The sequence below is a fragment of the Balaenoptera borealis genome (assembly GCF_965194805.1).
Source record: "Balaenoptera borealis genome assembly, chromosome: 3".
Classification (NCBI taxonomy): domain Eukaryota; kingdom Metazoa; phylum Chordata; class Mammalia; order Artiodactyla; family Balaenopteridae; genus Balaenoptera; species Balaenoptera borealis.
Window position 1 is genome coordinate 59,138,165 of NC_138866.1, and position 24,801 is coordinate 59,162,965.

Consider the following 24,801-nt stretch of genomic DNA (forward strand, 5'->3'; position numbering starts at 1 on the left):
ATGAAGAGGAAAGGAAAATGGGGATGGGAATAATACAAGTGCATTAAGTCCCAATTTTTCATCTCAAGGAATCAATATACTAACTGATAAATTTAATAAATTAAGTTGATAAATCAGAGATTAGAGGTATAAGATTATCTTCTAAAATTCTAAAATCATCAGAATTAAAAAGGAAAATAAGAATTAAAAGAGAAACTGACTAGGATGTATAAATGGGGATAAAGAGTAAATGGAGAAAACTTGCTATTCATCCTAAAATACCATTATTTGATTTATTCCCATTTGTTTATATTACTTTAATAAATATATTTTAAAACTAATTATGTTCCTTTATTCTGGGATCCCAAAGTATTTTAGACCAGTCAGCCCATATCAAGTCTTCTTGCCTTCCACCATGCTCTCATCCAATGCTCTCCTTGCCTCCTCTATGATTCTGCTTCTCTCTCTACTAATGTTTGTTTGCCTTCTCCTCTCTCCTTCTCTTCTGTCTTAAGCCAAGACAAGTCTCCCCTATCCCAGGGCAAACAAAAAAATTTTACTTGATTGGAGCATTCCACATCACTCCTCTTCCATTGTTCTTCTTTCTTTCCCTTTCCAACTTGAAAAAATAGTCTATTTCCCCCTGAAATCTGGCTTTTAACACCAAATGTAACGATGCTTTTATAATCCTCATTCTACTTATTATTTTATCCAGGCATTTCACACAGATCCTTTCTTTTTCGCCTTTTTTCTAAGCCTAGTTAGCCTATATTCTATACATAAATAGTATAATATTTATTACCTATACTTAATTGCCTTTCCTTTCATAATCATACTAATGTACAAGATGACTAATAATAGAACACAAACCTGAGTTAGAGAGACATTCTAAAGATACTGAGTGCTCAAAATGACACACTGCCTCAATACAGTTACCTTATAGTAAATCTCAACATTCCCCACTAAAAACAGTAAATATCTTACAAATGAAGAGAAAAACAAGAAAAAAGAAAACCTGCATACGAAATCAGTGAATGAACTAAGAAGATCCAAATTCTGAAATTTGTCATTAGACAATATCCTGGTTTTCTTTAAAATATAGTGAACTTTGACTTTTAAGTGTATTAATTTGTTGCTTTGGGTCATTCATGTCTATTTGCAAGAAAGAGGACACATTTTTGGTTAAGATAACTGAATGGGAAAGACCCATATAAAGCATTAGTTTTAAGCCTCAAAGCTATCGGCAGAAGTAAAGAAACTAACTAATGGAGCCATATTTATAAAAAAAACTAGCTGATTTTATTATTATCAATGCCAAACAAGTCTTTAAATCAATTAATATTTATTTAATTAAGCATAAAGTTACTTTCACATTTGTCTACAACCATAGTAAACACAGTTCTTGGAATAAAGACACAGCCTTTGGAGTTCAAATTATCCCCAACTGCAAGATTACATATATAAAACTCTCATTATTGTTTATGAGATAGTGGATGGGTTAAATTAAAATAATTATACTATCTAGAATAAAATAAGATGGAAATAATTTACTCATAAGATTCATATTTAAATCATCTTTATTTACAAAATACTATCCTGAGAATTATAATTCCATTAAGCTTCAATTTGAGCAAAAATATAATCACTTAAGTAACAGCAGTTACTTAAACTGAAAATGAGAGAGAAGTCAAAATTACTTTTGAGGAAAGACCAACAATATTGTCAAGTTTCTTGCTGTGGTTCTGGATGTTCAGTAGTAGGCTCATTTGAGGGCGGAATCAGCCCTGATGGGAACTCACTTCTACTTTCAGGATGCGGGGGTGGAGGGAAAAATCCAGCTCTTGGGGGAAGATAATGAGGAAAGACTCTTGGTGGACAGATATTTCTCACTGTTCAAAGAGATTGGTAAAAGACATTTTTTAACTTTCAGCACCTGTACTGCAGCCCCAGTAAATCATTAGCTTAGAACTGCTAGTACCTATCTTTACTTTCAAAAGTTGACACCAGAATAATTACCTGATCTAACAAATGAATTTTTACAACATTGAGCAACACATATTCTCTTCAACTACACGCGATTAAAGGGAATATCATTAATTTAGGTGCAACTTTTTTGTCCTATGAAAATCTAACATCTTAACACTTTTTGAAAAGAACAATTATTTCAAAATCTAGTAAAACTTACTCTAAAAAAAGCTTTCATGTAATATAATTTTCACCAGACTTAAAACTCAGATCAGTAATTCCCAAGTCTAATTTGATATTATCCTAAAATATTTCCAGTTATATCAAAAACTGTCTTTAAATTTCCCAATTAAAATTCATTTTAATTCACCTTAAACTTTAAAAATAGAGGCAGAATGAGGGAAGGAATGACTATATTAGGCAAATGACAGGCTTTTTCCTAGTGTTTGGTAACCCTGTATTTATTCTGCTGAAACCTATAGTTCTAAATGGCAATGCATAGACATAAAAGCAATAATTATTCCGTTTTTTGTATGTGAGGCTATGAGGAATTTCAATAAATTCAACAATTAGTCCAAACATGATAAACACATTTTAGGTTTTAAACAAATAAGACTGCATGGGAGCTACTTATGAAAAAAAGATTTTAAAAAATACTTTAGCCAGTCATTTTAATGCAAAAATATAAATTGAAATTACTTTTACTAATTGACAGAGTACCCAATTTCTATCAAATAAGATACAATTTTAGTCTTAACATAAGACTGCTGCAAAGAGCCAATGATTTTCTTGATACTAAATCATAGAAATAATTGCATATTATTAAGATAAATCAAGTTGAAGCCTCATTACTGATGAGGCCTCATTACTGATGGCTGGCTATCTTCCCAATCTGGAAAAGTAATGGCACACACACAGAAGCTGAGAAAAATTTTCCTCCACTGTATTACTACATGAACAGAAAGTAAAATTAATATTTCTGATCTACTCTATAAGACATATATTAACCTTAAAAAAAAAGCATACCTGGAAATGGAGGAGGTGCTGGGCCAGGGAAATCCCTTGGTGGAAAATAATCGCGGGAAGCTCCGTACATGCTTCCTGGAGGAGGTGGAGGAAAAGGAGGACCCCTTCTAATGAAAGGACCCCTTGTACCCATTGGAAACAATGGGCCTCTGATTGGAGGGTGAGGTGGAGGAACCAAGCCAGGGCCAGGTGCTTCATTTTCAATGGGATGAGATGAATCAGGCACGTTTAAATTCTACAGCAAATTGACAAATGGCAGTCATTAAACAACAGCAAAATCTGCAATAGTTTTCCTGAAAAGCTTAGGCTTAGAAGAAAGCATCTAGGCACCTAGGCAGAAAGCAGTCTATGATATCCTAAAAGGCTCCAGAGAAAGATTCGGTTTTCTACATCAGATGAATTTTAGCTATCATGAATATTTTATTAACTCAACAGAAAACAGCTTTAACCAACAAAGTAATAATCTGGCTAAAGATAAAACATAAGAATAGTCGAAGAGTACCAAAATATACATTTCTTTTATCAAGCATATACTGAGAAAAAGAAAAGATGCTTATGTTAATATTTCCAAGGTGACCAAAAACCAAGACTGTAAGCACGGTAAACAAAAAACATACTTTAAAACATTCAAATAAAAAATCCAAGGGGGAAAATTCAAGTTCTTGTTTAACTATATAAACTAAATCAAACCTCAAGTCTGTACCTTGTACTTTATCACCATAGGGTACAATCCAGAAAGGAAATAGCTATAGTGTTAAGTACGAAGTATATTTGTGGAAAAGGAAAAAGCAGCTTTTAATCAAAAACTAGATGGCTAGCTAAATTTCTGTTCTAGTAAACCAAGAGATTAGAAAGATCCTGAATACATGGATTAAAATTCCACTTTCAATACTTACACCAAGATCGTCTTTGCTGTCATTTCTACCAGATTCCATTTCTGAAGACGTTGGCCCATCTAGACATAAAAGTTAAACCGTGAAAAATACATGATTTATCGCTCCATTCTTAGATCAAGAGATCACAAAGGACACTGACAACCAGCTTGACACCAGCATCCTGTATTAGGGCCACAAGAACAGCTTGAGGTCCCTGGAAATTTTGGCAGACTCACAAGTTCTGCAAAGGTGTGTGACTGTGGTTTCCCTATCTTGTGCCTAGGCAATCCTGAAAAGAGCATCATTACGGAAGCTTCCAGGAGGTAGCATCCCTCTCCCTCCCTCCTTCCTTCATATTTCTCCTGCCTTCCTTCTTTCCTTTCTTCCTTCATATTTCTCCTGCCTTCCTTCTTTCCTTTCTTCCTTCATTTTTCTCCTGCCTTCCTTCTTTCCTTTCTTCCTTCATTTTTCTCCTGCCTTACTTCTTTCCTTTCCTTTCTTCCTCCCTTCTTCCCTCTCATCTTTCCTTCCTTACTCTTCCATGATGTAACACAGACTAACAATTGGATTAGCCAGTTTCTAAATAAATGTTTCTGGACTTTATCATCAAGAACTGCTCAGGCTCTAAGAACATAAATTCAAACAAGCCTCTCTCCGACCACGACTACGTGTCCTCTCCCAGCCTTCTCATTTAGCTACTCCCGCTACACCTGTCCTTGGATTTCACTGAAGCCTCCAGTCCTCTGATCTAACTCTCAGTTTCCTCCTTTCTGCATTTCCTTCCCTAATTAGCAGACTTCAAACTCCATCACTAACGGCCCGTCACTAGTGTCCTTATCCTATTGGCCATGTTTCACATGTGCTTGACAACATTCAGTCCTGCGTTAATTCAACTCTCTGCTTCCACTCTGCCTATACCTGAGCCACTTAGCACTTCTGGGGGTAAACTACACCACAGAGCCATGTAGACTGTCTCCACTCCAGGCTGACAGACCTCCAGCCACATTTCCAGCTGCCTATTGCCTAGGCTTCCTTCTGCATCTTCTAAGCCAGTTTTCCCTTCAATTTGAAACCTCCATTCTCCTCAAACCTACTACACCAGTCACTTAGAAACTCCCTTAACTTTTTGTAGCCAAACATATAAATGTATCAGCCACTATATTCCCATGATCTTACTTCCTATTATCATGGGAAAGGATTCTTCTAGACAATCTAAGACCCTGATTCTGTACTCAGAGTCCCCCTCCTCCAGCTTCCACAGGGATCTTCCTCTCTCTGTTGCCTCCCTCCACCCTTTCTGCTAGACCCATCCTATCAGCAGGTCTCTCCCAACTACTATTTTAAAATAAGACAGAAAAAGAGAATCACCCCCTTACAGCTAGCTCTCCCCTTCACAGTGAAAAACTGTCCTATATACATTATTCAGAATTCCTCCCATTTTGTCCTCACTGTAGTGCAATCTATGTGCAACACCCACTGCTCCAATGAAGTTACTTCCCCCAAGATAGAAAAGTCTCTTTTTTTGCTAAATTAAAATAGAACTTTTAGTCCTCATTTAATTTTATTTCTCACCATTGTTGACTACTCCCTCCCTCTTTAAATCCTCTCAGCCTTCAACTACTGGGATGGTACCTTCTCTGTCTCTCCTTTCTAGCTGCTCCTCAGTCTTCTCGGTGGGCTCCACTACTCCTCAGTGGCGGTCTCCTCAGAGTTCCACCCTCAGCCCTACTCTCTTCTCATTCTTGCCTTGAGAAATCTCATCCACTCCTACAGCTTTAATTTGATGTATATCACTACAGATTTCCAGACATATAATTCAGATCTAGATATTTCCCCCAGGACTTCAGAGCTTGAAATGCCTACTTGAATAGTCATGCAGGTGCATCACAGGCGCAGCTAAGTCTGTAAGTTCAAAATGTAACTTATAATCTTTCCTGTCAAATGTTCTGCTGCTCCTTGTTCCTTGTCTCAGAACAAGGAATGGTCCAAGTGCCACAGCCAAGAACCTGAGCATCAGCCAAGACTCCTCCTCCTCCCTCACTGCCACATGCCTTCAATCTTAAGTCCTCCCAGTTCTATTTTTTCTGTGCCTGTTCACATCTATCTGCTCTGCTAAGTCACCACCATCAACCCTGCAGACTTGTCACAGTCCCCTAAAAAGTTACCCTCCTTCCAATCTTTAACCGCACCCTCCAATCGATTCCCCATAATGTAACCAGAGCAATTTCTCTAAAATGCAGATCTGATCTGATTATTTCTCTGTTTAAAACCCTTTAATGTGTTCCTATTATCCTGCAAATAAGGCCAATATTTCTGAACAGGTTTGTAGGTCCTTGAAAACTTTATGCACTGCTTACCTCTTCACTACTTGTTTCAATATTCCCTGAAGTGCACCTTTCACTCCATGTTGCAGCCATAATTTAAGAGGCACTCTTAATTCTAAGTCTTTAAAGATGCTATTCTCTCCTCCCAAAACATTATCAACATCATTTTGGCCCAGCTAATTTCTCCTTTAATTCTCAGCTTATATGTCACTTCCTCCAAAAAGATTTTCTTGGCAATCCCACATTCAAAATACCACCACCTAGGGCTTCCCTGGTGGCGCAGTGGTTGAGAATCCACCTGCCAATGCAGGGGACACAGGTTCGATACCTGGTCTGGGAAGATCCCACATGCCGCGGAGCAACTAAGCCCGTGCGCCACAATTACTGAGCCTGCACTCTAGAGCCCATGAGCCACAGCTACTGAGCCCGCATGCCACAACTACTGAAGCCCACACGCCTAGAGCCCGTGCTCTGCAACGAGAAGCCACCGCAATGAGAAGCCCGCGCACTGCAACGAAAAGTAGCCCCCGCTCGCCGCAACTAGAGAAAAGCCCGTGCGCAGCAGCGAAGACCCAACACAGCCAAAAAATAAATTAAATAAATAAATTTATAAAAAAAAAAAAAAACCACCACCACCTCTCATCTGGGTTAGTGGCTAGTGGCCCATATGCTCCCATAACATTTTGCACTCATTACTTTTGTCACTATATAGTGCAACTGCCTACAGACCTTTACTAGACCTCAAGGTATAAGGAATGCTGACCTATTCACCACAGAAATACAGCAGATACCACACAGTGCCTATCATACAGTAAGCATTCTATAGATATTTAGTGCATCAATGGCAGGGTTGATGCACTAAATTGATCCACTACCCTCTCATTTCAGTATAGGGATCAAGACAATGGCTCTGGAGTCAGACAGACATGGGATCAAATCCTGGCTCTAATACCTCCTACCTGAGACCATGAGCACCTTTTTGAGCTTTGGTTTCTTCATCTGTAAAATCAGGATAATAGCATCTACTTTATAGGTTCATTGTGAAGATTAAATGAGATAATTCATTTCATTCAATAAACATTTACTGAGCACTAGTGCTAAGTTAATGTATCAACCTATCTGTCACCACTCTCCTTCATGTAAATACCATAAACTGATAAACCAATAATAATATATTACATATATAGAAATTTTTCTATTTACAAAATACTTCCACACACATTAACTCATTTAACCCTCATAAGATCTTGTATGAGGGGATTAATAGCTCAGTTTTACAGCCATTCTCCATCAATAACTCATGCTCTTTTGTTTTTGCTTATACTGTTCATTATTACTAGCACAGATCCTTACCTCTTAACTAATTTTTCAAATTCCCTCAAAAGCAGCTCAAATGCCACCTCCTTCATGGAGTTTTCCTTTATCCTTCAACTATATGGGAGCTCTCCCTTTCTGTGAACATAACATATTCTCTCATGGGACTTACTATTCTGACCAGTATTAGTTAAGCATATATATTTGTCCTTCTCTCCTATTTAATTATTAGCTTCTTACAGCTAAAAACTATACTTTACTGTAATTATATTATCTACCATGTCATGCAGGGTACCTTCCAAACAGAAAGCACTTTAAAATTATTTGCTAAATTGGATACTGTTCTATCACAAAAAAAAATGGACATGTGAAAAATTTTAAATAGCATTAGTTTAGAAACAGATGTTCAATCATACATGTACTTTCATTCCATTAAGCTTGAATTAATGGGCGAAAATAATTTCAAAAGCCAAACAGTTAGAAATAATTAACTTAATTATAATAACAGAAAAACAGGTCACAGGTCTGCTTTCTTGCTTTATTATTCAGAGAAGAATGAGTTTCTAAAATAATACATGTTTCAACTGGATAACCCCCCTCCCCTAAAATATATACCTTTTCCTGAAGAAAGCTTTAACTCATAAATTTCAACTTTCTACTTACTTTTAATCTTTTTATTTCCTTAATGTTATATACTTCTAATAGATACACTGGATATATATATTTCCCAGCTTCAATGGGTTGCTGTGAAGTGGTTTAAGAAAAAGAGCCCATGACAAACAGTTGATTGCTCAGTAAAATTTAAATCTACCTAAGCATGAAAGGTTTAAACAAGGTAATTGATTAACCCATCAACAGAGTATGCACTCAAATTATTTTTCTGGTAGACTGTAACATATCCATTCACACCAGCCTAATTTCCCTAATTACTAAACAGGATATATGTCAGTGGACTGGAAAAACTAGAAATTAATCACAGAACACAGTAAAATTTACCATCTTGGGTTCATATAGTAAACTCATTACAATGGTGCCCAAACCAACCACCAACATATGTGCAGACGCCATGGATGTGTACAAAATAACAAGAAACATAAAACCAGGAAGTTCTCAGGAAAGAGACTGTGGCCTTAAGAGCTAAGCAGAGATCACAATTATATTAGTCCTTTATGCAGCTTCCAGTTCTTTAGTATGCCACCATTATTAAAAAACACATACACACAAGTATTTCTTACCCGTTTTATCCAAAGATGGCATATTAAAACTTCTGAGTTCTGCTGGTCCAGAAAGTCTACCAGAATTAGAATAAAATCTGTCTTGCCTTTGTGGAGGAAGAACTGGATCAGGATACGGTTGGCCTAGAAAACACGTTTTTAAAATATCTTCTTTAAGATAAAAATAAATCGAGTTTCCTTAAGTTTAATATAATGGATGTAGATATTTTTCTTGCTTTCTAAAAGACTGACACAGGGACTTCCCTGGTGGTGTAATATCCGCCTGCCAATGCCCGGGACACGGGTTTGAGCCCTGGTCCGGGAAGATCCCACATGCCGCAGAGCAACTAAGCCCGTGAGCCACAACTACTGAGCCCACGTGCCACAACTACTGAAGCCTGCACGCCTAGAGCCCGTGCTCTGCAACAAGAGAAGCCACAGCAATGAGAAGGCCGTGCACCGCAACAAATTGTAGCCCCCACTCGCTGCAACTAGAGAAAGCCAGCGCGCAGCAACAAGGACCCAACGCAGCCAAAAATAAATAAATAAATAAATAAAATAAAAGACTGACATGTATTCTTGGTAGATAACAGTAGACAATTTTAGGAAAATTACACACTTTACTAAAGGCAATAACTTTGCTTTTGTAGTAAACACAAGTATAATGTTACCCTGGAGTTTGATAGTTTCCATTACTATGTGTAAATTAGAATATATGAATAGAATTTAGTTACATATATTAACTTTCAATTTTAATAACAGTGGAAGGAAGCAGATACATCAATATATCAAAAAAGGCTTTGAGGAGCTAGCTACTAGCAAAGAAAGAAAAAGCAGAATATGCTGTAAACATAGCAAGAAATTTAGTAGAACTGACAATGATAAAAGAAATGGTCACCAAAGCAGAAAGAGTATCATTGAGGTCATCAAGTAATCAAATTTTCAGTAACTTCAACATTTTGGAATTTAGCATCCCTCCAAAACTAAAGGGAAAGATCTCTGACTCAAAAGAGGAATGGAAGGTTCACAATACTCAGATTAAGGATATCTGGAGAGACACAAATTTAGGCACAGACTCTAACTGAGGTGCTTCTACAGCCAGCCTCCTTTGTCATTTATGATGACAAAATGGTAATAACTCATGGGTCTTTGTGGAACTCATCATTCTTGAAAAAATATAGGTAGTCTATCTCATCTCCAATAGGTGATGGTAGACTTCGATAGATTAAGTAGGCATTTGCCAATCTTCAAAAATATAGCGAAGGACAAAGGGGATAAACTGTGTGACTCTCCCCCATCCTAACAGGTACAGACAAATGGCCTCAAACTACCTTCCATGACTGTCTCAGGTTGTGGTTCATAATGTGAACTCCATACAATGTTGGATATGTCACTTGTCATCTGACTCAGCCACATGGGACCTTATTGACACATCTTTCTCACACAAAGCCAAGGATACCACCTGGCAACAACTAGAGTCAATGAAGAGAATTATATTTAATGAGCTCTCAAGGGTCAAGGGATGTGACTTAGAAGAGGAAGATCCGGATAGTCTTGAAGGCTCATTTCCTCCCCCTTTCAGAGCTGTCTCAATGGTTTGAATGAATTAGCCCAGTGGAAGAAAAGGCCAATACCAACCACTGAGATCTAAACTGAGTTTTCCCTTTCTACTTTAAACATGGGATTAATTAAATGGCAGAGCTGGGCAAGGGGATAAGGATAAGATGGGGAAACCTGAAAACTTCCCAACTCTTTCTCAATGAGCTCTCAAGATATCATATCATTATTTTGCTTCTAAAATACATCTCCACAATATCAATAACCTCAGAAATACAAAATTTTGCTACAAGTATTCTATTTTATCAATCATATGTCCACATTGCCCTCCTCTGGGATAATTAAATCTACCAGCTCCTATTATGTGCCAGGCATTAGTGATACAAAGTTGGTTTTGATACAGTCTGTGCCCTTATGGTGACAGAAACAAATAAAAACAAATAAATTAATGCCTTAAATAAAAGGGCATACAAATAATATGAGAGATGGCCTATCTAATTCTGATTGGAGGAGTCAGAAATGATATCACAGAGGAGGTAAAGCTTGCCCTGAAAGAAAAATAAGGAAGGATGAACAAGTAAACAATGGTATTCTGGTCAAATTCAAATACACATATACATGTATATGTACATGTACACACACACACACACACACACACACACACACAATGTAATAAGATAAAACTATGTAGAAAGCATATGACCAAAGACTAAAATACAAATAAGGACATGAATGGTTCCCTTCTTCTTTGCCTTCTTACCTTTGTTTCCTACCACCCTTCTAAGAAAAGAGATGATTGAAAAGAAATAATGGGAGAAGGAAAAGAATCAGGGAAAAAAGGAATAAAAGAGTGGGAAGGAATGTACAGTGCATTGTGAAGCAATTTCGTAAACTAAAAATTAGAATAACATTCAAGATGTCTAGTTTAAACAAAAGTGTTATTCATCTCTTTTCATTCCAAAACAAATCTTGAAATGCAATAGTTCCTTGGGTAACTATTTAATAATTTGGGGGTCTATCACATAACAAGAACATCAGCACGGTTGAGAAGAGAATTATAAAGATGGATAAAGGGTTTGAATTTTTTTTTTAATTCAATACTGTTTGCTAATCAAGTACAATAAGCATCTTCACATAGAATGTGAAGAAATAGTTTAATCTAATGATTAAGGAATTTAAAAGAAATGGAAAGCAAAATTTCCAGGAAGTAGTTGATAAAAGCATTGATATTGGTAGGTTATGGCTCTGGAATAAAGAGACCGATGGTATAGAGAAAATGTCTAAGAAACAGACCTATGCAAATATGGACATTTAAGATAAAAGTGATATTTCAAATTGATAAACCAATATACAGTATTAAAACAACTGTCTATCCAATGGGGAAAAAAATAACTCTCCAACTAAACATTAAAACAAAAATAAAATCCAGACTAAAGGCTTAAAAATCAAAACAAAATTTTAAATTTTTAGAAGAAAACAGAGAATATTTTTTTTTTATCTAAAGATAAGTCTTAAAGAAAACAAAAATTCCATAAAAATAAATTAACTTACCTATAACAAAATTTGAAAAACTTTTGTTTTTTGATGTATAACAATAACATACATAATAATAAACTAAGAAAATATTTGCAAAATATAAAAGATTAGGGCTTCCCTGGTGGCGCAGTGGTTGAGAGTCTGCCTGCCAATGCAGGGGACACGGGTTCGAGCCCTGGTCTGGGAAGATCCCACATGCCGTGGAGCAACTGGGCCCATGAGCCATAATTACTGAGCCTGCGCGTCTGGAACCTGTGCTCCGCAACAAGAGAGGCCGCGATAGTGAGAGGCCCGCGCACAGCGATGAAGAGTGGCCCCCACTTGCCACAACTAGAGAAAGCCCTCGCACAGAAACAAAGACCCAACACAGCCATAAATAAATAAATTAAAAAAAAAAAATATATATATATATATATATAAAAGATTAGTATCCAAAGGATACTAAGAATTCCTATTAAGCAAGAGGGAAATGGATCAGGCAATTTACAGGAGGAAATACAAATGATCAATAAACATGAAAAGGGGCTCAAGCTTAATAATAATAAAAGAACTACAAAAAATAAAGAAAGAAAAATGAGAAAACTTTTAACTCATGTGGCTGGAAATATTCAAAAAAGTTTTACATCAAGTATTGAAGAAATAGCTACTCTCAAATTCTTCACACATAACTACTCTTGAGGACAAAGGGCAACATCTATTAAAACCGAAACTACACATAACTTACTTCCCAGCAATTTCATTAACTGGACTCATCTCTAAAGAACACATGTGTAAAAAAAAAAGTGTTAATTGCAGCAATGTTAGTACTGGTGAAACACTGGAAACACCCTAAATGTTCATCAGAGGAGACTGGATAAGACTGGATAAATATATTGTGTTATATTCATATATTTATTTATACAGCAATTAAAATAATAAACTTTATATTAAAATGGAAAGAATTCAAGAATATATGCTGATAAAAACTTGATAAAATAGAAAAATACTTTTAAAAAAATCATATATAGACTGTAAGTTTACACACATTAAACTCATGAGTGGTTGCCTCTGGGAAAGAAGGAACATAATGACCTTCGGAAAGGAAACAGAATAGACTTCAACTGATATAGTGTGCTATTTATTTTTATGTTTTATGTACCCATTCTCTCCCTCCCTCTCTCTCTTACACACACACACAGCTACACATATATATATATGAAACAAATATTAATATGTAAATTCTGGGAGGTGATATACAGTATTTTGCTATATTATCTATGTTTTTGTTTCTTAATCTGTAAAATGGGAATAACACTCTTAAAATTCTTAGAATGATTAATATAAAGCACTTAACATAACATCTGGCACGCAGTAAGTACCCCAAAGTAGCTGTAATGATAAATTAAATTTTTTATGATTATAAACTATATTAAAAAATAGTATTTAGTCTCTTTCAAATCTAGGACCATAAGCTTCAAGTAGATATTCAACATTGCCCTGTAATCATACCAGATTTCACTGACATTTAATCAGCTTCACTATCCTAAATGGCTACTGTGTACCTTTTTCTCCCTCCAAATCTCTGACAATCCCCTCCTCTCCTATCCCAAGTTAATTATCTTGCATATCAAGAAACTTGATGCAGGAACTTCCCTGGTGGCACAGTGGTTAAGAATCCGCCTGCCAATGCAGGGGACACGGGTTCAATCCCTGGACCAGGAAGATACCACATGCCGCAGAGCAACTAAGCCCGTATGCCACAACTACTGTGCTCGCGTGTCACAACTACTGAAGCCTATGTGGCTAAAGCCTGTGCTCCGCAACAAGAGAAGCCACCGCCATGAGAAGCCCGTGCACCACAACGAACAGTAGCCCCACTGGCCGCAACTAGAGAAAGCCCGCACACAACAATGAAGACCCAATGCAGCCAAAAATTAATTAATTAATTTATTTATTTATTTTAAAAAAAGTACAAGGAGGGGAAGTGACATAATTCACCTTTAATGCATATCTCTCTACATTAAGTAGCACAAGATCTGCTGAGAATTAAGATTCTCATTCTTCTCTATTACTTCTCTATTCCTAGAAAAGGAGGCTGTGAGGCTAGATAGAGGAACAGAAGGACACTGAAGTCAGAGCACTGAAAGATCAAGAGGGGCACTGAGAGGTCAAGAATACCAAAGAGTGAAAAAATGATAAAAACTGAAACTTTGTTTCATTAAAGTGTCTGTGGTTTTCTTACTTTTTTGTTTAACTTAAAATTCTAACCCAATATTTACATGAACTTAGACACAATTACTATCTTTCTTGTTAGATTCATTAATGTATTACTCTGATTAATACCTGCACTACAAATTATTTGTAGATATAATTCTCAAGAATCAGTTAAAAGACTAAAAGCCAAGAATATCCTGCAGATTCATACCCTGACAGTCAAAAAGCTATCGTTTAAATTCTAGCATTACTTTTCTTATTGGAATTGTTACTAGTATTGTTGAAACATCGTTACTAATTACAGTTTATAAAAAGCATAAGAGGGCTTCCCTGGTGGTGCAGTGGTTGAGAATCTGCCTGCCCATGCAGGGGACACGGGTTCGAGCCCTGGTCTGGGAAGATCCCACATGCCGCAGAGCAACTAGGCCCGTGAGCCACAACTACTGAGCCTGCGCGTCTACAGCCTGTGCTCCACAACAAGAGAGGCCGCGATACTGAGAGGCCCGCTCACCGCAATGAAGAGTGGCCCCCACTTGCCGCAACTAGAGAAAGCCCTTGCACAGAAACGAAGACCCAACACAGCCAAAAAAAAAAAAAAAAAAAAAGTAGTCAGGGAAGCATGCAGTCCCACAAGCTGTTGGCTTCTTTAAAAAAAAAAAAAAAAAAGCATAAGAATATTTTAATATGCATGCCTCTTAAAATGTATTAGTAACTACTAAATATGGGAGTTAAGAGATCATATTTTAAGACTTTCTAAAAACTTGCTTAAATTATTACTCTTCAAGATTGCTTACTATGCACAGCTTTGTAAATAAGAGCAAGTACAAACAAGGCAATTACTTAAGTAGAACTAAACAGAAAAATCATATATTCCTTTCTTCCAAAAGGTAATATTAAAATCTAAGAAATTATGTTACCCAAATATATTTTTTAAAAGATAGTTATATAATAAGTGAAAACACATTATAAAAGTATAATCCCTCTGGGTAGACTGCATTCATGACCTCAATTCTTTACCCTTCCTTGTATCCTTGTTCTTAAGAGGTAGAATATATATCCTGCCCAATGGTTCCAAATTCTGTCACGTGACTTGCTTTGCCAATCAAATGTTAGCTATTGTGATTCAAAGAGAGGCTTTAAAAAGCACTTTCATGTGTTTGCTTTTCTACTCCTGAACTTCAACAGGATGAGAACCTCACAGAATAAAGTTCCACTTCTTACAGAATGAAACACTGAGCAAGGCAAGTCACACTCATTAAATTTTTGTTGCAGTTCAATATTTATTAAGAATTTATAATGGGCTTGTTATTTCCAGAACATTTTCCTGTTAAAATTCTAATTCTGATTACTTATGATATGTGAATATTAACAACTTATTTATATTATTCATCACGAACTTTTTTTCTGCGATAATTGTAAAGATTTCTATCTAAATTCGTAAGATGAATAAAAATAATCGGAAAACTGTCCCTTAATCTGAATGCTGGTTTATAGGTGTGCTCAAATTGTGAAATAATCATCAGGTTATATGCTTAAAAACACCTGCACTTTACTATATGTGTATTGTATCCAGATAAGAAGGGGTTTTTTTAACTTTTGATTTTAAAATAAAGATTCCCAGAGAGCTGCAAAAATAATACAGAAAGTTCCTGCATACCCTTTACCCAGTTTCCCCAAATGTATACATCTTTCACAACTATAGTGCAATATAATAACCAGGAAACTAACATTGGTCCTATGACTAACGTGTATAGTTCTTGCCAATTTATCCCATGTGTAGATTTGTGAAACCACCACCACACTCAAGATACAGAACTATTCCATTACCAAAAAGATCTCTCCATGCTACCCTTTAGTCACATCTACTCTCCTCCCCCTTCCATCCGTAACTCATGGCATCCACTAATCTGTTTTCTAGTTCTATGATTTTGTCATTTCAAGGATGTTATATACATGAAATCATATAATATGTGACCTTCTGAGATTTTTTTTTTAGTCAACATAATGCCCTTGAGATCTATTCAAATTATTGCATGTATCAATAGTTCATTTCTAGTTTGATTCCATCATGGTCAGAGAACACACTATATAATTTCAATTCTTTTAAATTTGTTAAGGTTTGTTTCATGGCACAGGATATGATCAATCTTGGGAAATGTTCCCTTGGGGCTTGAAAAGCATGTCTATTCTGATGATGATTTATGTGATTCATAGTATTTTTGAGGATTTTTTTGGTGGTTGCTCTAGGTATTAACATAACATCACTGCTTACTGGTGTCAACATTTACCAATTTGATTAAATTGTAGCTTGACCTAGAACAGGAAGTCTCCCAATAAGAAGTTTTTAAGAACTGAAAAAGGTGTGTTCATCAATTAGGTTTAGAAAAGAATGCTGTAAATAGTCTTTGGTTTTACTAACATTGTATATTACAATACGTTATTTGGTCTACCAACTAGATTGAACATTAACTAACAAATCTCAACATTAACCATTAATACCTAACTAAATTTTCTATTACTCAGATAAACAGATTACACAGATCACTCAGTTCATCTCTCTCACTGTATATAAGGACTGAGGTCCAAAGAGATAAAACAAGTTTCAAAACACATAAAAAGATTAAAAAGAGTGAAGATTAGAAACCAAATTTCTTAATTTCCAGTCCAAATACTTTTTCACCTGAACCATTCTTGCTCTACAACATGCACTCTAAGTTATAAACACATAAAAGAATGTTAAAGGAACATATACATTACACTACAGAATTTTGGAAGAAAAGATGATTAAAACCTATATTGGTCTATTAAAAGATTGATTTGAAGCTAAAAATAGTGAAAATAAAATGTTGATTACTTGAAGAAACTAGATCTATACTGTTAACAAAACCTTTAAGTAATAAAAATATCTGAAATATAATATACAGGAAAGAGACAAGTTAGAGTATATCTTTTTTGACTATATAAGGGAAGAACATTCCCCCCACCCCAAAGTATTTAACAGTGCAAAAACAAATGATTCCTTGGAATTATAGAATCATTTAAAATTATTTCTGCTTACTCATCTTAAGTAAAGAAAAAATTTTTTAATTTCGGCCAAGTACTAACATGTTAAGGGAATATATGAATTTTACAAAGTACGCTTAATAGGACTAAATTACAGAAAATCTGAAACTACGGAATCCACATCCTTCAGAAATTTAGTTATTCTCATTGTCATTATTTTTTAACACAAGTGTTTTAAACTAAAATATTTTAAAATTTAAGAAAAATCTTAAAGACACAATTATTACTGAAAAGCAGGACTCTTCATGAGTCCTGATAATTCAACATAATATAAAATATAGGTAGGGGGAGATTACTTTAGATTATTGCCATCTCTTGTTTTATGCAAGTCCACATTTTAGAGCTGAGAAAACAGTGACAGGTAAAATGAAAAACTCAAGATTATACAAAAAATTAACATCAGTGTTATGATAAAAACCTACGTCTCCTCCTTCCTTATTCAGTGTTCTAATTTACCAATTAGCTAAGTGTAATACAAAATAAAAGAATCAACTGTTCAGTGACTGTTTAGATGAAATAGGGATGTACTTAGGGCAAACACAGAATATTTTTATAATTTTACTCTAGGTGAAAACAGGGCTAATAGCTAAATACGTTTATCAGCATTGCTCCAGTTCAAGTAGAATCTTAGGAGCCATTTAACCCCACTCATTCGTAAAGTATAGGACAGTCTCTAAAATTCCTTTGCTCTTTCTGTAGAGCTATCCTATTTCATTAAGATTAGCACTGGCACAGGTGCCCCTGTGTTAAACCAAATGGATCAGTTACATTATTTGGAAACGCTCTCTGTCGAATGGATATATATCTCTTCTATGAAGACGTTAATTCAGAAGCTCACGATTTTGAATTTTCAGTTAGACTTTGAAAATAATGGATACCAGGTTCCACTTCTAGCATGGCAGATTCAGAAGCTCACGATTTTGAATTTTCAGTCAGACTTTGAAAATAATGGATACCAGGTTCCATTTCTAGCATGGCAGAGTAAGCTCATAACAGACTGACCCTCCTGCATATAATAAGTCCAGACAATTTACAAAAAATAACTACCTGAAGTGTAGTTACTATAGAAGACAGTATCAAAGTTCCTCAAAAAATTAAAAATAGAACTACCATATGATCCAGGAATTCCACTTCTGGGTATTTATCCCCAAAAAAACCAAAAACACTAACTTGAAAAGATATCTGCATCCCCATATTCACTGCAGCATTATTTACAATAGCCAAGACATGGAAACAACCTAAGAATTCATCGATGGATGAATGGATAAAGAAAATGTATATACACATACAAACAATGGAATATTATTCAGCCATAAAAAAGAAGGAAATCCTGCCATATGTGAAAACATGAATGGACCTCAAGGGCATTACGCTATGTGAAATACAAATCCTGCATGATCACACTTATATGTGGAATCTGAAAAAACAAAAACCAAACTCATAGAAAAAGAGATTAGATTTGTGGTTACTGGAGTTGGGGGGAGAGAGAAGGGAAACTGGATGAAGGGGATCAAAAGGTACAAACCACCAGTTATAAAATAAATAAGTACTAGGGATATAATGTACAACATGATGACTGTAGTTAACACTGCTATATGATACATAGGAAAGTTGTTAAGACAATAAATACTAAGAGTTCCCATCACAAGGGAAAAAAACTTTTTTTTCCTTTTTTTTGGCTGCATCACGGGGCTTGTGGTATCTTAGTTCCCCGACCAGGGATCAAACCCAGGCCCCGGGAGTGAAACCACCGAGTCCTAACCACTGGACTGCCAGGGAATGCCCAAACATTTTTTCTTTTATTTTGTATCTATATGAGATGATGGATGTTACTAAACTTATTATGGTAGGTAATCATTTCACGATGTGTGTAAGGCAACTCATTGTGCGGTACACCTTAAACTTACACAGTGCTGTGTGTCAATTATATATCTCAATAAAACTGGAAAAAATCAAAAAATTTTAAGATAATGAAACAAATACCTGAAGACTCTGGAGCATGAACAAAAGTAGGCAGATTTGGGAAAGGAGTGGGAACTTGAAAGAAGAGACCCATATGGGGTGAGTTTTCCTTTACAGTTTAGCCTGAAGTCAGACCACAGTCAAACTATAGCACAGAGCAGTCAAAACTCATAGAACTTTCTGGCTTGAAAAACCAAAGCACGGGGCTTCCCTGGTGGCGCAGTGGTTGAGAGTCTGCCTGCCAATGCAGGGGACACGGGTTCGAGCCCTGGTCTGGGAAGATCCCACATGTCACGGAGCAACTAGGCCCGTGCACCACAACTACTGAGCCTGTGCGTCTGGAGCTTGTGCTCCGCAACGAGAGGCCTCGACAGTGAGAGGCCCGTGCACCGCGATGAAGAGTGGGCCCCACTCGCCGCAACTAGAGAAAGCCCTCGCACAGAAACGAAGACCCAACACAGCCAAAAATAAAATTAATTAATTAATTAAATAAATTAATTAAAAAAAAACCAAAACTCTACAGCGTGAGTTTTTAAAAAAAAAAAACAAAAAAACCAAAGGACGGAGCTCATGAGAGCCAGAGAAGTGGAACCTAAAATTGTGAGTTTTCTGCCCAAGTCTATTGCTGACCCCTGAACCACACACATGTGAGGCAAACTTAAGCAGTTTTCAGCAAAGGCTAAAAACTGAACTGATATTTGAGCTGCTACCCACCACAGGAGAGAATAAGTCTACAGTTTCACCAACTTAATTGTCTTGTAATACAAAACAAACAACACTCTTCAGAGAAATACAGTAGAACCCAGAACCTCCACAATGTCTATAATATAATCCAAAATTAATTTACAAAGAAACAGAAAAATGTGACCCATTCTTAAGGGAAAATACAATCAATAGAGGCCATCCTCAAGATGACCTTGATGTTAGAATGACCATACAAGGACTTTAAAGCAGATATTGGGGTTTAAAAAATACTTATAATCATTTTTAAAAAGTAAGAAATTTCAGCAAAGAAATCAAAACTTTAAAAGAAAAAAAGGAAATTCTAGAATTAAAAAATACAATATCTAAAATAAAATTGTACTGGATGGGCTTAATAGCAGAATGGAAGTGACAGAGGGAAGAGTCACTAAACGTGAAGACAGATCAAAAGAAATTATTCAACCAAAAAAATAAAGGAAAAAAAATTGGAAACAAAATGAAAAGAGACTCAGAGACCTGTGGGACAATATCGAAATGTCTGAAAAATTACAGGTTTCAGGCAGTTTTTAAAGGACATGTAAAATATGTTCCAATTTTATGAATAACAGTCACTACTATTTGAGTTCTAGTCTCAGCTCCTCACCTGGCTGTTTTAACCTAAGATTGTCAGCTAATCTCTTCAGGGACTCAATGCCCTTCTCCATTTAGTAAGGGCACTGAATAGATTAGTGGTTCTTAAATTTAGCTAATCCTCAGAACCTCCTAGGGAGTTTTTTAGAAATAGAGAGCTTACCTCCAGAGTTCATGTTCAGAAGGTGTAATATAAATCAACATTGTAAATTATACTTCAATAAAATTTACCAAAAAAACGGTGTAATGAGGTGAAACCCAGGTATTTGCATTTTTTTTTTTGAAGTTCCCTAGATTATTTCTGATGATAAGCCAAGTTTGAGAATCACTACACTGGATAATACTTGGGGAGGTAGGCAGAGCATGTGACGGGGACTCCTGGTGCTGACAGCTTGTAAATTCTCAAAAGGAATGTCCTCTACAAAGATATACAGAAATATGATATCCACCAAAACCTTGAAATCAAGTCCCTCAAGAAAGGGGCTGTAGTTTATTAATCTTTATTTTTATCACAGGTAAACTTTAAAATGAAAGTTACTCAAGAAAAAGTCCTTGAAAAAAGGATGTTCTATGCCACCTGTTAACAGATTCTTAAGTAACAGCATACATATTTCTAAATATAAAAACAATAAGAAAAAATATTCAGCTTTCTGAGAATTATTTGGGTATTCATTCATTCAACAAATATTTACTGGGCAAGTACTACAGGTCCAGCATTGTTCTAGGTGCTGGAGATACAGCAGTGAACTAAAGTGACACAAATCTCTGTCTTTATGAAGCTGATATTCGAGTGATATCAAACCGAGGAAAGTGATATCAAACCAAAGGAGGTACCACTTCATAGAACATACACACTATCAAAGCAAAGGCTAATTCTTGGAATTAAAGGTTTTTTTATCACAATATTCTTACCTCCAACTCCTCAGGAAGCAATCTGAACTAGTATATTTTTTAAATTGTAACTAATTTATACAAAGCAGGCATAGCTCATTTTACATAACAGTGTCTGTCCCTGAAACACTATGCATAAATAAAAGTTTAGCAAGCTGAATAATTTTAAATACATTCCTTGAGAAAGTAGGGGAGATTTTAGTTCTATCAGGAGAACAGTGGTTATTGCCTTACTTCAGGATGTTCTACTGTGAGTCTTCTGGTAAATATATTTATTTTGGCAATTAATCTAAGATATACTGTTCAAGGTAAAAAGACAATTACAAGAAGGTGAATAGTATAAGTGCATAGAAGTGATGAAGGAATGGGTATACCTAGGTTTATGAATGCATACTAAAAAGGAACTCCCTAAAAGATATAAAACTAAATTCTGGGAAGGGCATGCTTAAGATGATGAGGGGGATTTTTTTCACTTTCCTAATTATACATTTCTCCATTGTTTGGATTTTCTAACATAAATATAAACATGTATCACTTCTATGAGCAACAAAAACAATAAAGACATTCCATGGGGCGGCGGGGGTGCAGAGAGGACAGCCTTCTGTAATGTGAACAATTATCCCTAATTATTCTGTTTGGAAATGTGTGTATTGTTGTTTTCTAATATATACCATGGCTTTTCTTAAGACAGGGCACACATGTTCTCCTCTTTTCTTCCATTCCTGTATGTTGCACATACTGGTTGCCTTTTAAATACACATATTAACTATACTCTTTCCATACCTGATGGAGGAATCATCATCCTACGATCTTGTTCCCAGGGAGGTGAAAGGGACCCAGTGTCAGAAGGTGCTCTATGAGGATCAATTAACCTATCAGAGCTTGATTCTCCTCTTTCATTGGTAATCTGATGGTCCAGAGGATTCCCTGGGCCTCTTGAGCCTAATTAAAGAAGAAAAATACAACTATGTTTTATCTAAAAAAGTATTATAAGATCCATCATCAAATAAAATCCAGACCTTTTTAAAAAGGAAAAACAATCAGATTCCAACAAAGTTTCCCTAAGACACATTAGACTGTAACTCTATCCTACCAAAGCCATTTCTAAGACAAAAAGGCAAAAACAATTTTGTCATGTACATAAACAAACACTTGCCTATAAAATTCATTTTTAAATGTTATCACCATCATTATTTACACATAAAATCAGTGGTTAAATTGAAAATTATAACCACTAAGTCTGAAAAGTAAGAGTAGAAAGTAAATTGCAAAGTAAGAGATTTCTATACCAGATTTAATAATTATAAAATCAGGTTTTTGTTGCTTAAACTAATATGCCAATAGTCAAAAAGAGCATGATGCCTTTAAAACAGTCATCTTTGAGGCTAATATACCTATTTCAATATTTCTGAAATGACTCGAAGCATTTTTTAGAACAACTCTTTTAGCAATGTACTCAGATTAACTTAAAAGCCACTCAAAAAACTGGATCTTAATGTTGTAACATGACTCTCTACTTCTGCCCCAAAATGATTTTAACCAGTCTGATTACAAACTTTATATCTGTCAAATAAATTTGGCTTTAAATGGCTTCTAACAATTTCTAAATATCAAATTCACCTTCAAAGACAGCTCACAACTCTGAAGGCGAGTCTAAAACAAGAGTTTCAAAAACAACAGCACTGTCGAAATAAACACTTTGAACAAGGTAACACTCATGTGGATAAGAAAAACTGACATGCTAACATTTATAAAGAAGGGGAATCATTTTAAAGTTCCTTTTCTATGACCACAGAAAGAACGGTACCTCAATTAATAACCCATATTCAATTAAAATGAAAAAGACAAGTATAAAAAAATTTTTAACATTAAGTAACAAAATAAATTAATACTTCATCTGTCATTGAGGGGGGAATGAGTTCAAAAAACAGCTTTTTTAAAAAAATTGTTTTAATAGAAATTTTTCTAAAATGCTTCCCACATTTCAGTACCTCCTTTAAAAGAAGAGACTAAAACTAATATGACCTTTTCATGGTAACTTGTACAAGTAAGTATAACCATTTTTTTTTAATATGTAGTAATCTTTAAAATTGTCCTATCTACTCTCTTTTGTAGAGTCAGGAGGCCAACTGACTTTTATATCAGAAGGTCAACTTTTCTTTATTCCTTCTAGCATGTTCATCCTTCTAATCAGTTCATTAGAAGAAAAAGGCTGGGAAAGCAGAAAATTAAATCAATGAGAAATGTGTGAGAGTCCATTAGGCTGAGTTTGTCTAGAGTGAAGGACAGATCTTTAAAGGAGACATTCAAAGGCTTTCTCCTGATTGTTTACTTCCAGAGAACAAAGTACAGGCCAAGTGACTACCAGGTGAAAAACTGCAAACATGAAAACGCTAAAGGTTAAGATTTTTCATTCAGTCCAAAAGTTATATACAACTTACTCTAAAAAGAAATTATTTTCCTATACTCAACTTTATTCAAACATATAGCTCATCCAAACTTTCAAAAAAAAAATGATAACAAGAGGAAGGAAAAGAAATGTCATTCTTCTTTGGTGGGTCACAGAAACTTTTAATTCAAAACAACTCTTTTTAAGACCTGCTGATAACTTACCTAAAACTTCTGTAGCTTGTCTAATGAATAGTAAAACACACTTGCAAATGCTAACCACACTGTATCTTGAAAGTAATTTAAAAAGAAAGGAAAGTAATTTAAATAGGAGAGGAGAAATCAAAGGTAATTTTTACTGTTGTTCCAAATATTCAATTGACTACAAGCAATCCTTGACTTATGTCATTCAACTTCCAGTGATTCACATTTGCAGTTTTGCCAATTATATACCGTTACCTCTAGGGCACTGTTTTTCAGACTGCTGGCTACAACCCATTGTGGTACATGAAATTAACTTAATCTTAACTAGCATGCTTTTTTAATGAAATGGAATAGAAATAAATAGAAGATATCAGAAAGCATCAAAAATAGTAAGGGCAGTGCTATTTCATGGGACTGGTTTCAATTACATTTATGTTGGTGTGTAATATGACGTGATATAAACACAGATTTGGGGCTAAAAACCTAAGACTCTTGACTTTGGAATACATAGGTTTGAATTTTGCTACAAGTCAAGGGAAAATTTTAAAGTAACTTGACAAAGTAAACAAAATATAGTTGAGAGATCAAAAGAGTAAAACTCCAGATATACAGGTAACATCAGGGTAAGTGCTGATGAGGTAAATGCAGAAAGATCAATAGCTAATGCTTGGGCTTGAAGTGGCTCTGGAAATTCTCAAAAACACATAAGAGGGTAACAAAGCAGACAATTTGGGGTCAGTTTCTCAAAGTATTAACAAATGATTTAGGTCTCTTTTAGGTTCCCATCAAAACTCTGCCTTCAAGAGAGCACTTCTGAATTCCTTGTTTTTAGAAAAAAAAAAAAAAGGCTCTTTCACTTGTTGATTTTCTACCATGAAAAAGATCATGATAATAAGATAAAAAAGATTTTTAAAATTCTATATTCCAATAATGTTTCATTAAAATACAATTTTACGCTAGGTTATATTGTGATTATAT

General features: G+C 35.3%; 1 protein-coding gene and 2 long non-coding RNA genes across 21 annotated transcripts in view; 1 reads left to right on the forward strand and 2 right to left on the reverse strand.

Moving 5' to 3' along the window:
• Positions 1–24,801, forward strand: part of LOC309625132 — a 359,632-nt gene that overhangs the window by 224,524 nt on the left and 110,307 nt on the right. The gene's annotated exons all lie outside the window — the stretch shown is intronic.
• The window catches only part of MIA2 (MIA SH3 domain ER export factor 2), a 112,338-nt gene continuing 88,841 nt past the window's right edge, over positions 1,305–24,801 (reverse strand). For all 19 annotated transcript variants that reach the window (XM_082384076.1, XM_082384077.1, XM_082384064.1 and 16 more), the window contains 5 exons: positions 22,015–22,173; positions 8,719–8,841; positions 3,867–3,925; positions 2,971–3,205; positions 1,305–1,868 (listed from right to left, as the gene is read on the reverse strand). In XM_082384076.1, coding sequence (XP_082240202.1) covers positions 1,702–1,868; positions 2,971–3,205; positions 3,867–3,925; positions 8,719–8,841; positions 22,015–22,173 — 743 coding nt within the window. In that variant the 3' untranslated portion in view covers positions 1,305–1,701. The remainder of the gene's footprint in view (positions 1,869–2,970; positions 3,206–3,866; positions 3,926–8,718; positions 8,842–22,014; positions 22,174–24,801) is intronic.
• Positions 14,635–22,008, reverse strand: LOC309625134. The gene is made up of 2 exons (XR_014242342.1): positions 15,161–22,008; positions 14,635–15,129 (listed from the first exon to the last, which is right to left on the reverse strand). It is a non-coding gene; the product is annotated as an uncharacterized lncRNA (long non-coding RNA).